Consider the following 15,310-nt stretch of genomic DNA (forward strand, 5'->3'; position numbering starts at 1 on the left):
GGTAAAGGAAAAGAAGTTATTTGAAAGCTTAAGCTTTGTGAATATATTTAGACACCACATAAATAGGAAGGATTTTGAAATAAGTAACTGTCTCTTAATTCCTGGTAAGAAACATTGTTCCCTTTTTCAACCTTGACTCAACTCTTCCTTTCCTCCACAGCTTACTACCTATACACCCAAGTAAAAGACAGATCTTAAAAAAAAAAACACTGCAAGGCAATTCATTTTCCTCAGTGAAAGTTACTCTTTGAAACTTACATACCAACTTGCTCTTTCCCAAGTAAGAGTCACTTCAGTTCTGTTTTAGCAGATCAGAAGACTGTACTCTGATCCTTAACATTTATTACATTTAATGTAGACTTTAATGCTAAAAAATATCAGCTGCCAACATGTGTATGTACATACACATATATATATATATACACAACAATATACAATGCACACACACAGAGTTTGTCAGATAGCAACTTTTATAACTAAAGTCTTCAGTTTTCAAAAAAAATATATTCAATATTATGGATCATAAAACAGTGCTCTGAACCTATATCCTAAATTTTAAGCAGTTGAGTGAGAAGTCAGAGAAAGAAAACTATAAATCAAGATGTGGATTTGACCTCATGACAACTCTTGTTCAACAAGTCATTAGCTAACATGATCAAAACAGACAATTCTCTGTAGGTGTTCTTATATATAATATATGCCATATTAAATACTTCATTTCAAGACCACAAAGATTAAATTCTAAATATATCAGTGTATGTTTCTCCAAAAGCTGTCATTACTAAGATAAAATTGTGACCAAAATATCTGGAACAATATAAGATTTAAACAGAAACATTCTGAAACTAACCTGAACAACAAAACTGGAGTGGTTTGCACAAGTTTAAATGAAAATAACTTTAAAAGGTCCAAATCTGAGAATTACTTGTACAGCCAACACTGTCTTATTTACCAGCTATGTTATTACAAACACTATAATATATCCAACCAACCAGTCTCATTTTCTAATGACTTTAACGGGAGCCAGACACGGATTGCCACCAACACTTTCAATACTACCCAATATTTAGAATCACAGAATCATAAAATCATTTAGGCTGGAAAAGACCTTTAAAGATCATCAAGTCCAACTGTAAACCAAACACTGCAAACTCCACCACTAAACTATGTCCCCCATTTAAAGACACAGCTAAAGATAAGCAATTTCTGCTACCAGCCCAAATATGGCTGTATTTAAAAGTAGTATATGGCTAAGGAGTGGGAAAAAAGCCAAGCCTTCTCATTATTCATAAAGAGTACATAAAGAAGACAGTGATTCCAGACCTTGGGCAAGGGTGACCTGAGCAGCTGGTGTGGGTGCAGTTATCACAGGCGGCACAAAGCAGGACTGTGGTTACAGATGGTCTGATTTCAAAGCAGGTCCCACAGCTCAGAGCTCTTGATAATGCCACATTGACTCTTTGGGAATATCATGCTGCAGCAATACCTCTTATCATGACACAGAACTCAGCTTACAACAGCAACCATACTAAAGAGACTGTACTCCATCTGAGCTTGACAGCTTGCTGGTAGGGCTTGCCTTACATCAGCAAGAGAATCAGCGTATATTTGAACCAAATTATTGTAATGCAATTTAGTTTTGGAAAGATTAATGCTCTCCAGTTTCAGTCTGATCCATATTCTATTTCTTTTATTTTCATTATTTTTTTTCACTCACATTTGAGAAGAAACAGCTTACCTGCAATTTTGAACTGTGTGTAAAGATAAGCTTGAAGGACATCAGCTTTACTACGTATTCGAACTGAAGCTCTTTCTGGCTCAAAGTTTGGATTAATTAAATCAGAAAAAAGGTTCATTTGCAACATCATTTCCCAGTAATGAGTAATAGAAAAAAAACTCAGGCCGTCCTTCAGGAAGCTTCATGGTACTAGGAACTAACTAAAAAAGATGCAGAAAAGAAGAATATATCTCTTTCATTAATGTACAGTTACAGTGATCCTTAAGCATTAGCTTGGAAATGTAAGAGCTTAAAGTGATCTCAAACTACTGAGTACCTGACCTAAATCCTAGCTTGCACTACCCAAAATAGAAAAGGATACATTTATACTAACACTCAACTTAATAAAGAAAAAAAAATGTTACTTTACAAGCCTACTAAAAACTTGCAAAATGACTCACTGCAAATCACCTTTAAGATTTAACAGCACCAAGGGCTGTAACTGATATATTCAATAATGTCAAGCACTGCATAAATATCTTGAAATGAGCAGTGCCTTCACAAAATATTTTACAGTGTAATTGAGTTATATAATAACTTAAGTGATTGAATAAGAGTTGAACAACCAGAAATAGCTACTTCATCCAGTAGCCACTGCAACTGAGCTCAATGCCTAAAAAGGCACAAGCTACCCTAGAGTGATCACTGTAAATTTATTACACTTCACAAGGCCCTATATTTCTGACATGGAAAATTATTTCCTCTGGAAAAAGATGGCAAGACTGAGGAGAGCTCACCATATACTACAAGTTATAGATCAATTAAAACCATGCTGGCCTGGAGTCGTGACTTACACATAGTAATTTGGGCATACCTATACTATTAAATCAGAAAACGTGTAACAGTGGAGCGCAGGACAGCATAAACACAGCAGCTGAGGTCCACAGCTGAAATAATCGCATTAGTATGGTACTTCATCCAAACTAATACGTTCTTCCCTTCAGCAACACAAACTCGACCCTTTTGTATATCTTACGGATCTGAAAAGTATTTTGTCTCATTTGAACTTCAGAACGTGGCCACCAGATTGAAGGCCAATATTATCCTTACACATAGTTTTTATACTATATTGAAATACAAATGTACACATTTCATAAAAGTGCATAGCTTAAAATGAATGCAATTTCATCTCCAAAATAATTCCAATCTTTTATCTGTGATTTGACACATCAGCACACAATGGTTTAAAATTCAAGTGAAAGTGTATTAACTCAATAGTGGACAAGGTTACTGCAAGAAAGGTAAAAGGAAATCACAACTAGAAATAAGGCATGGGAGGGCAAAAATACAAGTGTAGGATAGTACTTCTTAAAAACTACACATAGCAAGGAAACAAACCTGTTCCAAATGTGTGGCAAACACAACGGTTACAGACAAGACAAAGTAGTCTCTGCAGTACTGTGCTGGTCCAATTTGATGATAGCCCTCTTCTTCATTCAAGACTGGCAAAATACTTATAGGGTCTATTTCAGAAGGAAGGGCAGATGCTAACAGAGAAGAAGAAAATTAAATAACTTGTGACCTTATTAATTCCTGCAGGATTTTAAATTTAATTGCATTTTATCTTTAGCTATTTCACATGTGGAAAGAAAAGTTATAAATAAAGATCTTGATGCTCCCCAAGTATTTCAACACAATAAAGTCCCTAAGTATACTTAAGTATAGCTACAAAAATACTCTGAAATTCCTTTCTATTCACTGGGCACACATACTATTTTGAACACTATGCTAGACAGAATGCTACTGCGTAGTTTTATTTCATGTTACAATGAGTAACATTACAGTGACGGGAACCTTACTTCAGTAGGTTAGAGTCTACCATGCTGTTTCTTTATTTTACTTATTAAAGGAAATGCAAGACAGCAACTGCATATGAGAATGTGTTCAATCATTTAAAGGATGTCTCACTCCACAGACCTTTGGAATGTTTCATTTAAGGATTTTTACCTGAAGTCTCCAGGGCATAAAACACTGTTTGTATTTTGGTTTATTACTTTCTACCCTACAGTGCCAATAACTCAATACACTTCAAAACACCTTCTGTTACACCAAACTGTAATAATCACACAGCACTTCTGGTTGTGAACCAAAAGGCTCCATTTCAAATAATGGAAACTTTAGACTCCATAGGTCAGCAAAGAAAAAAAGAACTAAAAATAAAATTTGAAGTGTATGAATCCTAAAAGCAAAACACCTCCTTAGCTGTCTGACTAGACTACAATTGTGCAGTCCAGCTTTGTCATATCAAATGCTAGGAACATTAATGTTAAACCTGCAAAAATCCACATTTCTTTTCTTCCATTGCCTAAATACAGCATTGACTACCCTTGAGATGGCACAAGAAAGGAAACAGTTTGCAAAATTGTTTGTGTCAATTATTCCACAGAAAGCATTAAGTGGAAGGCAGAGCCAGGAATTTCTGGCAGAAGGAATTTCTGAAGGCAGAAGGAATTTCTTGTATTTTCTGTCAGGTCATGAGGGACAGGAGAGTTTGCAGGCAAGTTTGCAGGCAGAAAGATCACAAGGGAAGTGCAAATTAACAAGTCATTTACAGTAGTTCCTTGCCTCCTTTACAAACTTTACAGGATGCAAAATTCCCCCATATTTTGCTGTGAACTTGAAAGGATGGGTTAAGTCAAGCGATTATGCTGGAACTCCAATACTACTCTAAGGTCTCTTGGAATGTAGTCAAGGCAAAGTGTCACAAAATTCACTGGTAGTAACAGATGCTTAGTTTTTAGAAATTAAGTACATCAGCTTTTGGGTAGCGGATGAGTGGGGAGGTAAATTTGAGGTTTGAGGGTCTTTTTTTTTTTCTTTTCACTCAAGTTTCTAAGGGTTTGGCTTGGGATTTGTTCTTTTTAAACTACCAGCTTGCATTAAAAAAATCCCAGATAAAAGAATTACTGAAAAGTACAGCACAGAAATAACTTACTAGAGCTAATGTTTGAGTTCTAATAGATTTTTTGACACATCTCATTAATTACTTGTGACAGGAATTTACAAGGGAATCCAGAAGAGGGATGAGTCACTACTGTTAAAGTAGATGTTACTACAAAAACTCATCAACAGAAGATGTTTTGAGTACTGAATTATTCAGATTCCATGAAAAGCCCATCAGAAAATAGAAGCAGTATACCCTACAAGAGAAACATTGCATCGCTCTATAATTCCAAGCTCAAACTACTGAAACTGCATTCTGTGAAAGGAGCTTCTCACTTCTTTCTTTACAGAACTTGCCAAAGCCCTGAAGTACAAGCAAAATACCCACAAGAGTAAATTATGGGCCACTGTTCCTGATTTTAAAGATCAGTTTGCAACTCTGTCCACCAGAAAGCCAAAGGATTACTACAGTAAAGCACTCTTGTGAAGTTATTACCACGAGGTACAGTAATCAGCTGTTAATAATTTGCACTGGAAATGCTATGAAATTAAATTTCTCTCAAGACTTAAAATACATTTCCAACAAGTGATATGTTCATCTTGCATGGGAACATTTTAAATTCCAAGCGAGTGATACTCTTGCATTACTTACCCTTCGTTTCTCTAAGGGGTGCCTCCCTTACTTTAAAGCCATCAACTGGTGCTTTTAAATCAGTCTCTAACACAACACCTACTTGTATTTCAGATTTAAATTTACTGTACTTGTTACTGAGCAGAGGATACCACTTCGGTGCCTACATAATTAAAAACAAAATTAAAAACAAGAGCACTTAAAAAAAAAGGGAAAAAACATAATATTATTACAGAAAAATTAGACTTGCTGTAGTGCTTCTACTTCATCATCTACAGAAACGCACCTTAGGTTTTATTTCCAAAATGCAGGCTATTTTGAGAATACTATTATACTAAAAGTTTCTACAGAATGATTCCTGGAAGACTAGCTGAACATACTCTTTTCCAGTCATTTGTAGAATAAACTAGTTGGCAAGAAAAACATGCCATAAATCTTAAATTACAAGAGAAAATCTTCTAGTTCTCAACTGGAAGTGCACAGTAGTTTACATGAGTCACAAATCCTTAAGTAGTACAATGCTAAAGTAAGAAACCAGGGTCCTGTTATGACCCATATCAGACTTATGTCATACTCAAAAATAAGACCGCAAAATTTTACCTGTGCCTTAATTCAAATTTGACTATCTATAAACAGTACCGTTGTAAAAACATAGATTTGTAAAGATTTATACCCCATAACATACCTGTCTCTTTTCCTGCACAGACCTTAAATCAAGTACAACATAGCCTATATTCTCTTTAGCTGAAGTTGCAGGATCCAACGCAAAACACTGGAGTTTGATAGGTTGATCGCTGCAGCCTGAAAGAAAAACTCAGTTTAAATCCAAGTTATCTCTGCAATTATTTCACAAAAACAATTCGTAAGTTTCACACATACTAATGATACAAAATTTAGTTGTTACATAACCAGTTTTAGTAGGTCAGAAACTGGGTTTCTGAGAATCTAAAAATTCATCATTAAGTGAGAGAACAAACAAGTCACTTGATTTTGTAAAAGTGTATTGGAGTCTCACGGAGTCTCAAGTGTTAATAGGAAGACACTGAGAAATTCAATCTCATCCATGTACAAGAAATACACACTGCATCTCACATGAAATTGGAAATTCACTTGTGAGGGTATCTTAAAAATAGGACTAAGTCTTTTGTGCAAGGCACCTAATGCTTAGGGGCACAGATAAGGCATCTAGCATTACATAGATTTTGGCAGTTTTCTTTGGTCAAACAATGATAATACGGTCTTTAAATTCTTTGAAAACGTGGAGGTAATATTCTAACATGTCAGTTAACACCAGATGACAGTTATGGAAACCTTATTCAAAATCTCAGCTATTAAATTGGACATTATCAAAAACTCCTACGTAGGCTTTTCAAGCTTGAAGTTAATTCTGTGTCACAGTGTACATAAAGCTTGAGTCTGATGCTCAGACTACAGCATTATTACTTTGCTGTAGACACTTGGGTTTTTTCAGTACTGTAAAAACATACCCTTTATATTTTTTTTTAATATGACTCATCTTGCCACATACTACTTTTCTTCGTTTTGGCAACTTTACGGCACATCACGGTGCAGCTAAAAGAAAGTCCCTTAAAAAAATTCCGATGATAGTAATATAAAAATTCTATTTAAGTAGTTTTAAAGGCAAGTAAATTGAAATTTATCTCTAAATTAGACTTAACTTTGACATAAGACAAATTAAGCTTTCCTTTCGAGCTAAAGCAAAACATTTTTCTAACTTTTCTAATAACCCTCATCTAAGTAACCTCACTTTCTGAAAATTAAAGACATGTCTCTCGGTCCGTAGAAGTGATAATACCTAAAGTTTATAGTTATCATCAAAGTAATAGGGGGCAGAAAGACCACTCCTTACATCTATTCCTATAGAGGTAAAGGCCACCCTCAAACTGGTGGAATGCCTTAAGTAAAAGAGGCAAAAACGTGTCAGACTTGCAGAGAGGGGTGGACAGGAGAGGTGACCCAAACTGACCAGAGTATTCCATCCCACGTACGTCATCCTCAGCATAAAACTGAGGGATCACAAGGGTCAGGCACTCTTCTTTGATGGGTGGCATTTAGTGTGGACGTTGCCTGCTCTTCTGTTCCCTCAGTTCCAATTTGTGCACTCGTGAACCTATTTCCTGAACGCAGCTCCCATAGGCTACTGAGTCCAGTGCGGGACCCTTCCCCACATCTGCCCTCAAGTGTCAGTGATGACATATAGTTATCAGGGGGTTCAATTTTTTATATATTTCCTTATTAATACAATCTTCCTTTTCATTACTGTTGTTTCGTTAAAGCTGTTTTAGTTTCCAGCCCAGAAGTATGTCCCTTATTCTCCGTTCCTTTGGAGTGGAGAAACTGGGACCATGGCTGCCTACATTCAGCTGTTGACCCGGCCAGGAGGGAGGGCTAAACTGTGATGTAATGTTACCTGTGCTGATGAAGTGCTTTCCTATCAAGTTCCCAGGCCAATTCCGTAGCAAATTCTGGCTGATCAGTATGCTCTACAGGATCAGTAGCCAACCGTTCACCATCAAACTTTGCTTCAACTATAAGCATGTGCTGGGGTCGTTTCGGAAAACAGCGCCCTGTAAAAGAGTATAATTGTCATGCACCATCACTAAAAAAAAAAAAAAAGAAGTGAGAACTCAGATTCATGCCATAAACCTATTACGTAAAAATACACTTTGCATATGTTCTTCTCTGTGCTTACTCCAAAGCTATGTTCTTCATATTCAAAGTCTTCCCGCTATGCAGAAGTGAGAAACAACCTGACACGAAACAGACTATTTGTGAAGCACCCAGAAACAGCAAGACACCAAACAACAAAGAGAGAAAGAAACTAGTAGAATTAAATTTTGAGAAATCTCTGTGGGGAAATAGAACAAGTGAGCAGGTTAGAGGCAGAGGCTGAATGTTTTGGGCCTCTGTGGCTGATTTTATCACTGTCCCACATCAAAGCAGAAGACAAGATCGAACAAAAGCAACAAAAGGTATTTTTCATACTGCTTGTTGTTGAAAAAACAATGACTACTACATTAGGAAACTGCCTTAGTGCTGTGTTGTGTAGACAGTTGGACTAGATGATCTTACGAGGTCTTTTTCTCATAACATACAGAATCATTATATATTCTATTTTATTCCTGTTAAATAAATATTGTTTCTATAATACATTTGTAGAGGATTTATCCTGGATTCAGCATCATCCTGTATTTCAATGAATAACTGCAATGACCAAATGAAGGGAACGCTTTTAAAGCTTACAGCTATCACAGTGTGGGCGTGCATGGGAGGGCAGGATCTTATTTTAAAGCCACCTTGGCAAACTAGAAAAGCAGACAGATGGATAACAGGATTTACTCCAAAAAGAGAAAGCATTCTGTCAAAATAACCCAAACCAGAAAACCGCCCTGCACGTTACTTATGCCTTAGAAAGTATTACATAGAATATATAATAAAGAGTATAAAACAGCAAGTATAATCTGCAGACACACAAGATGAACAATTACTAGCTAGGTAGTTGAGTCAATACTAAAGAAAAAGCTCACAGTAATGCTGCAAGAGTGACAGAAACACCAGAATATACTTAAAAAAGAAAAGAAAGGGGGAACAGATGTAGCAATCCTGATCACAGCAAGAGATGGGCTGTATGCGGATACCTTGGTCCAAAGTTTTCCCAAAGTGCAGCCCAGCTGCCAAGGACCCCATTACGCCAGGTGAAAGGAGCCAGGAAAGGCAGTCAGGATCTGGAGGGAAGGTTGGAAAAGGGCCCCCTGTGCCCATCAGGCACAGCAGTGGTGTGGGGTTTAAAGCCCGGCACAGGCAACACGGGTCAGACAATGCCAAAACAGGCAGCGATGCTTTTCAGCATGGGAAGGACAATTCCGATACCAAAAATGCCAGCAAATAAACTCCCCGAGACTCATTTTGGAGCTTTAGAAAGCAAGCACCCTTTTTCAGGCCTGGGCAACACGAGGGAGCGATCTCCATCCATCGTGTGCAGCCAGACAAGAGCTGGGACAGAATACACTTCCCACTTAGATGCATATGGATAAATTCTCCCAGATATCTTATGCATATCTATTCCCTTCCAAAGACTCATTTTAATGTTATTATGAGCTTCACAACAGTCAAACTTCTTGCTAATTTGGAGCTGCTCTCTGCCTGACTTTGCATTTGGAATAAGGGAAGACTGCAAACAGAGGTGATCACAGAAGAGACATCCATTCAGCACAGATCATACTTCACACAGCATGTTATTATCAGCAAAGAACAAACAGTGTCTGGAAAAAACAGCGTTTTAAGGAAAACATGCTATCAGAAACACACTCTGCCTGACTTTCAAAAATTACAATTACTTAGATGAAACTCAACTCTACTTTAGCTTAAACCAAAAATATTCCGCGTTTTGCAATAGTAGCTACTTCTTGTATCAACTCCACCACTGATGTTAAGTGATATTTTGGGTGAATAATCCCAGAAGCACAACTGGCGGTGCACTGCCCTCGCTCTAAGGCATAACGAGCTTTATTAATGAAACCGCACAGCTTGGCTGATCGCCTCCTTCCACCGCAGCGATCGCACCCGCAGGCGGCGGCTTCTCAGCACGGGACAGGGACGACCGGGATGCCGGCAACTCGCCCACCCCCTCCGGTTACCTTCCAGGACGGAGACGACGATCAGCAGCCGGTCAGTGGCTCGGGAGACCATTTCCCCGCTGCGCCCCATGGATGATGGGCCGGGAAAGAGGGATGCTGCGACCTCGGGGAGAGCGGAGTGGGAGGAGGGATGCTGCACCTGGTGGGAGCGGCTGGGAAGCGGAGCGGAGGACGGGACCAGGGAATTCAAGCGGCCGTCCTGTCCTACCGCCACTCTCCGCCCTTTCCCGCCTCAGAGCCCCTTTAACCGCCTCACAGCCGCTTCCGCCCGGCAACGGCGACCCCGCCCGCAGCGCCGCCAGCCCGCCAAGAGGCGCCGGAAGCGCGCGGCGCCTCGGCTCCGCCTCCTCGGCGCCTCCGCTGCCCACGCCCCGCCCCGGGCTCCGCCCAGTCCCACGCTCCGCCCCCAGTTCCGGTCCCGGTCCCAGCCCCGCCCGCCCCGCCCCGGTCCTTCCAGGATCCGCGGTAGGTGCGGAAAATCAATAAGGCCTCAGTGCCTGAACAGCAGTATTTAGCTAAGAATTTAATATATTTATTTTGATTTCTAGAAGCTTCTGTAAGTTGCTATTCAGAAAGTACTTCTAGGATGTCCAGGTATTTGTCCTTTTCAGGGATAAGATTTTAATGGTAAAATGTTAAGTGAATAGTCTAGCAGCTTAAATTATAATAACATCTAACAGCATGTTCAGAAGTGATTGAAAACTTTATTTGTATTACTGAAATGAAAGAGTGTTAAATCAGCCTCCTCGTGAGGCTGTTCCTGCTCTGCAGGCACCGGAGCACACGAGGGGTGCCTGGGAACCCCGCAGAGGGCACCATCCGATGTGGTGGTCCCTTCCTTGATGGAAACTGCAGCACTGCTGGAGGAGGCCAGGTGAGATTTGGGTGTTCCCCCTCTGAAGCAGGAGGAGCCGGAGCTGCCCTCAGGGCTTTCCTGGGGGCTGGGGGTCCATCTCCTCGGGGAATGCCAGGGCCTCCCAGGCAAGTGGTCCCCCGCCCTGGCTGGGAGCTGAGGGGCTGCAGCCCTGGCCAGAGGGACCGGCCACCTCTGCTGCCTTCCCCAGCCCCTCCTGAGGCTCCTCCTGCTTTGCAGAGGTGGCTGAGGATCCAGGATGGATGGACTGCCCAGGATGGATGGACTCATCCAGGAGGGTGGCCTCTGATGTGCAGGGCTGCTCCTCATCATTGCAGCATGCAGGGCTGCTCTCAGAGGCCACATGAGGCTCAGGACTCCCCGGTCTGGAGCTTGAGCAGCTGGAGTACCTGAGGGAGCTGGAGCAGCTGGGGCAGCTGGGGGAGCTGGAGCTGGCCGCAGGGTTCTCCTCCTCCTCTCCAGCAGCATCGCAGTGCACCAGCTTCCAGGCCTCGCCACTACAGTACTACGCAATGTTATCAATGAGGCCATGGACCAGGTCTTCTGTGTATGGCTGTAAGGTGGGCTGCACCTAATTTAAATTTACTGTACTTGTTACTGAGCAGAGGATACCACTTCGGTGCCTACATAATTAAAAACAAAATTAAAAAACAAGAGCACTTAAACAAAACAGGGAAAAAAACGGAATATTACTACCGAAAAATTAGACTTGCTCTAGTGCTTCTACTTCATCATCTACAGAAATGCACCTTAGGTTTTATTTCCAAAAATGCTAGTGAGAAGCATGCTTTAAAAACAAAAGATGCACTGGAGAATCCTGAGTTATGAGATGATACTAAAACTTAAAAAGCAGTGATATAAAAATAGTTCATTTTCCTGCATACCTGCATATTTAACTCTGATTTATTTGCAGTGGTTTTCACTGTATTTTATTCTGCGGGTACTTTGACAAGTTTTTGTGTTTTCTTAATGCTAACAAATTTCCGTCTTGATTTTATCTTACTAAGTGATTTTTTAACACAATAAAAATCATAATCCTCGTCCTGCCAAGCTTGAAAAATGTAAGCAGTCGTAGTGTAGTCAACAGGATAATCCCATATTCATATGCTTGAGAGTGTTCAGGTCTTAAATTTTTTTGCTTGACTTCTCAATAGCAAGAAAGCGTATAACATTACAACTGGCCCACAGTCATTCTACATGGCAGAGAAACGTACGTCCTCCACATCTCAAGAACTTGTATCCTGAGAAATCATAACCGATTACTTCACATTTTCACTCCAAGACAAATAATAACATATATTTCTGGAGGAAAATAAATTTACATGAATAAAAATAATTAATTTTCAAGTGAAACATTGATTAAATTGTGAGAGAAGTGAGTGAAGACAATCATTTTTTCATAATTTACCTGGAGGTTAACCCGATACACATCATTTATTTATTACAATGCAATACTGTGCAGGGGTAAAAAGAAGATGATTGGCAGCACTTTTGTCTTGTCTTTTCCTTTTATTCCTGGCTTTCTCAGTTTACACGCACCTGTATGCTTTTACTACTCATTATTTTGGAACAGTTGTGATTCTATGTGTATTTGTAATTAGGCTTTTACACTCATATCTTTTGGATGCTTACATCTAAATATAAAATTATTCTAATAAATGAATTAGATTTCCTTCCACTCCAGTGCTTGATATAATTTCAACTTTCAATAATTTCTCCATTACCTTTTAAAGGATCCTTAGATAGATCATTAATGAATATCTTTCAGATAACTCATTTCTTGGTTTTTTTAACTTTAGAACTTCAGATGCAATTTCAAATTACTTACAACTTCAAAACTTACCATGTAGATGTAACCTCTTCAGACAGAGTTGGGAAGAAGCACAATAATAAAAATATCATCCACATAAAGAAAATGAAGGTTTTTCTTGAAGGTCATACGTTATTCAACAGCGTAGAATTTCTACATTGACAAAGGACTAAAGGCAAGAGTGACTTTTGTCCTATACTGCAAATTATACAGCCACCAGAACTCTTTGAGGAAAATATTAGACAGACAAGCATCTGTTTCAATTAGTATAGGTATAGTCTTGAAACAGGGAGTAAAATATTATGATCTCTATGGACTTCATAAAGCAATGTTTGGATGAAGAATAAAAGACTGTCCAGTAGCCTGCCTTCCAATGAGGAGCCCAGAGCAGCACATGCTCCAGGAGGAAAGGCAGAACCCAAACGAGCCTGAAGTACTGCCACAGCCCAGTAAAGGCCAGCAGAATTCTAAGACGGAGCAACCCAGGTCACCAAATGGGACCGTATCTTTCCAACAAGCCAGGAGATGTCCTGTTTGGGTGACGCCGGGGCCTCTCACAGGGCTGGGAAGAGTCCAGAGGCCTGGGGACTGTTCTCTTCAGGGCACACCGGGGCCTCTTAGAGCACAGAGGAGAGTCCTGGGGGCTGGAGGTCCGTTTCCTCAGGGCACGCTGGGGCCTCTGGCGTTGCCGAGGAGAGCCCTCAGGGCTGGGGACTGTTCTCTTTGGGGCACGCCGGGGCCTCTTGCGGGGCAGCGGAGAGTCGTGGCGGCTGAGGACTCTTCTCTTCGGGGCACGCCGGAGTCTCTGGCAGGGCAGAGGAGAGTCCTGGCGGCCGCGGCCTCCAAAGCAAGTGCTCCCTGGGGCCTGGCAACTCTTCTCTTCGGGGCAGGCCGGGGCCTCCCAGGCAAGTGGTCCTTGCCCTGGTTGGGAGCCGAGGGGCTGCAGCCCTGGCCAGAGGGACCGGCCACCTCTGCTGTATCCCCTGGCTCCTCATGAGGCTGTTCCTGCTCTGCAGGGACTGGAGCACACGAGGGGTGCCTGGGAACCCGGCAGAGGGCACCATCCGATATGCTGGTCCCTTCCTTGATGGAAACTGCAGCACTGGTGGAGGAGGCCAGGTGAGATTTGGGTGTTCCCCCTCTGAAGCAGGAGGAGCCGGAGCTGCCCTCAGGGCTTTCCTGGGGGCTGGGGGTCCATCTCCTCGGGGAATGCCAGGGCCTCCCAGGCAAGTGGTCCCCCGCCCTGGCTGGGAGCTGAGGGGCTGCAGCCCTGGCCAGAGGGACCGGCCACCTCTGCTGCCTTCCCCAGCCCCTCCTGAGGCTCCTCCTGCTTTGCAGAGATGGCTGAGGATCCAGGATGGATGGACTCCCCTTGGAGGGTGGCCTCTGATGTGCAGGGCTGCTCACAGAGGCCACATGAGGGCTCAGGACTCCCTGGTCTGGAGCCAGACCAGCAGGACCAGCTGGGGGAGTTGGTGCAGCTGGGGGAGTTGGTGGGGGACTGGTGTCTGAGGACTATTCCCTTTGGGGCAGGCCGAGGCTTCTGGCAGGGCGGAGGAGAGTCCTGGGGCCTGGCAACTCTTCTCTTCGGGGCAGGCCGGGGCCTCCCAGGCAAGTGGTCCTTGCCCTGGCTGGGAGCCGAGGGGCTGCAGCCCTGCCCAGAGGGACCGGCCACCTCTGCTGTATCCCCTGGCTCCTCGTGAGGCTGTTCCTGCTCTGCAGGCACTGGAGAAGACGAGGGGTGCCTGGGAACCCCGCAGAGGGCACCATCCAATATGCTGGTCCCTTCCTTGATGGAAACTGCAGGGCTGCTGGAGGAGGCCAGGTGAGATTTAGGTGTTCCCCCTCTGAAGCTGGAGGAGCCAGAGCTGCCCTCAGGGCTTTCCTGGGGGCTGGGGGTCCATCTCCTCGTGTTGGGAACAGAGATAGAAAATGTATATATATATATATATCTTAGAATCATTTAAACGACTTTCTCTAATAGTTCTCTTTTGTATACATTTAAACGACTATCTCTAATAGTTCTCTTTTGTATACATTTAAACGACTTTCTCTAATAGTTCTCCTTTGTATACATAACTGTAGGATTTGTATACATAACTGAAACTAACAGTCCTAACTACAGCCTACCTTGGAATGTGGAGGTGCACTAGCTTGGAATGTGGAGGTGCACTAGCATTAACAGTGGAATGTGAAGATTTAATGGCTTAGAAGTCGCGAGAACATAAAGTTACTAACCTTATCTAAGCTATTTGAATAGTACTAACAGTGAAGGTACAAAGTAGCTAACGAAGCATGAAGTAAGGAATGTTGCAACTTAAGCGATTCTTATGTTGAGAAACTGCCAGAAACACGAAAGGTGAAAAGGACAACGCGAGGAAGAAGAGCTGCTTCATCTGAGGAAGAGTGTTTTCTTCATCCCCACGACCACCAGAAGAGGGTGCGCAAGTGCAATAGAGACTGATGCTGATGAAGCAATTTGAAATGAATATGTAACAGGTTGAGCAAGGACCTTTTGAATATGTAACAGATTGAGTAACATTTTAAGGATAAAAAGCGAACGCGATGTAACGGTCTTTGGAGCCAGATTTGGGTGCGTACCCCTGGTTCCCGGGGCCTCGAAATAAAGCACCACATGTAACCTTCTTCGTATGGTTATGTGTTTGTCTCTACGCTA

General features: G+C 41.9%; 2 protein-coding genes across 24 annotated transcripts in view; one reads left to right on the forward strand and one right to left on the reverse strand.

The window, feature by feature from the left end:
• LOC128850350 (uncharacterized) overlaps window positions 1-15,310 on the forward strand; it is a 43,928-nt gene that overhangs the window by 21,498 nt on the left and 7,120 nt on the right. The window contains exons 1-3 of one of the 23 annotated variants that reach the window (XR_008447692.1): window positions 10,360-10,414; window positions 13,650-13,752; window positions 14,167-15,307. The gene's annotated coding sequence lies outside the window, so the exon portion shown is untranslated. Of the gene's footprint in view, window positions 1-10,347; window positions 13,753-14,166; window positions 15,308-15,310 lie in introns of those variants that run through there. The other 22 variants (XR_008447694.1, XR_008447688.1, XR_008447689.1 and 19 more) reach the window with 22 other exon arrangements.
• Window positions 1,775-10,276, reverse strand: LOC128850351 (centrosomal protein of 120 kDa-like). The gene is given in 7 exon segments (XM_054053788.1): window positions 1,775-1,938; window positions 3,116-3,264; window positions 5,313-5,454; window positions 5,977-6,078; window positions 6,080-6,092; window positions 7,723-7,879; window positions 9,950-10,276. Coding segments are annotated over 7 exon segments (732 nt in total). The 5' UTR covers window positions 10,020-10,276; the 3' UTR covers window positions 1,775-1,839.

The sequence above is a fragment of the Cuculus canorus genome, chromosome Z (assembly GCF_017976375.1).
Source record: "Cuculus canorus isolate bCucCan1 chromosome Z, bCucCan1.pri, whole genome shotgun sequence".
Classification (NCBI taxonomy): domain Eukaryota; kingdom Metazoa; phylum Chordata; class Aves; order Cuculiformes; family Cuculidae; genus Cuculus; species Cuculus canorus.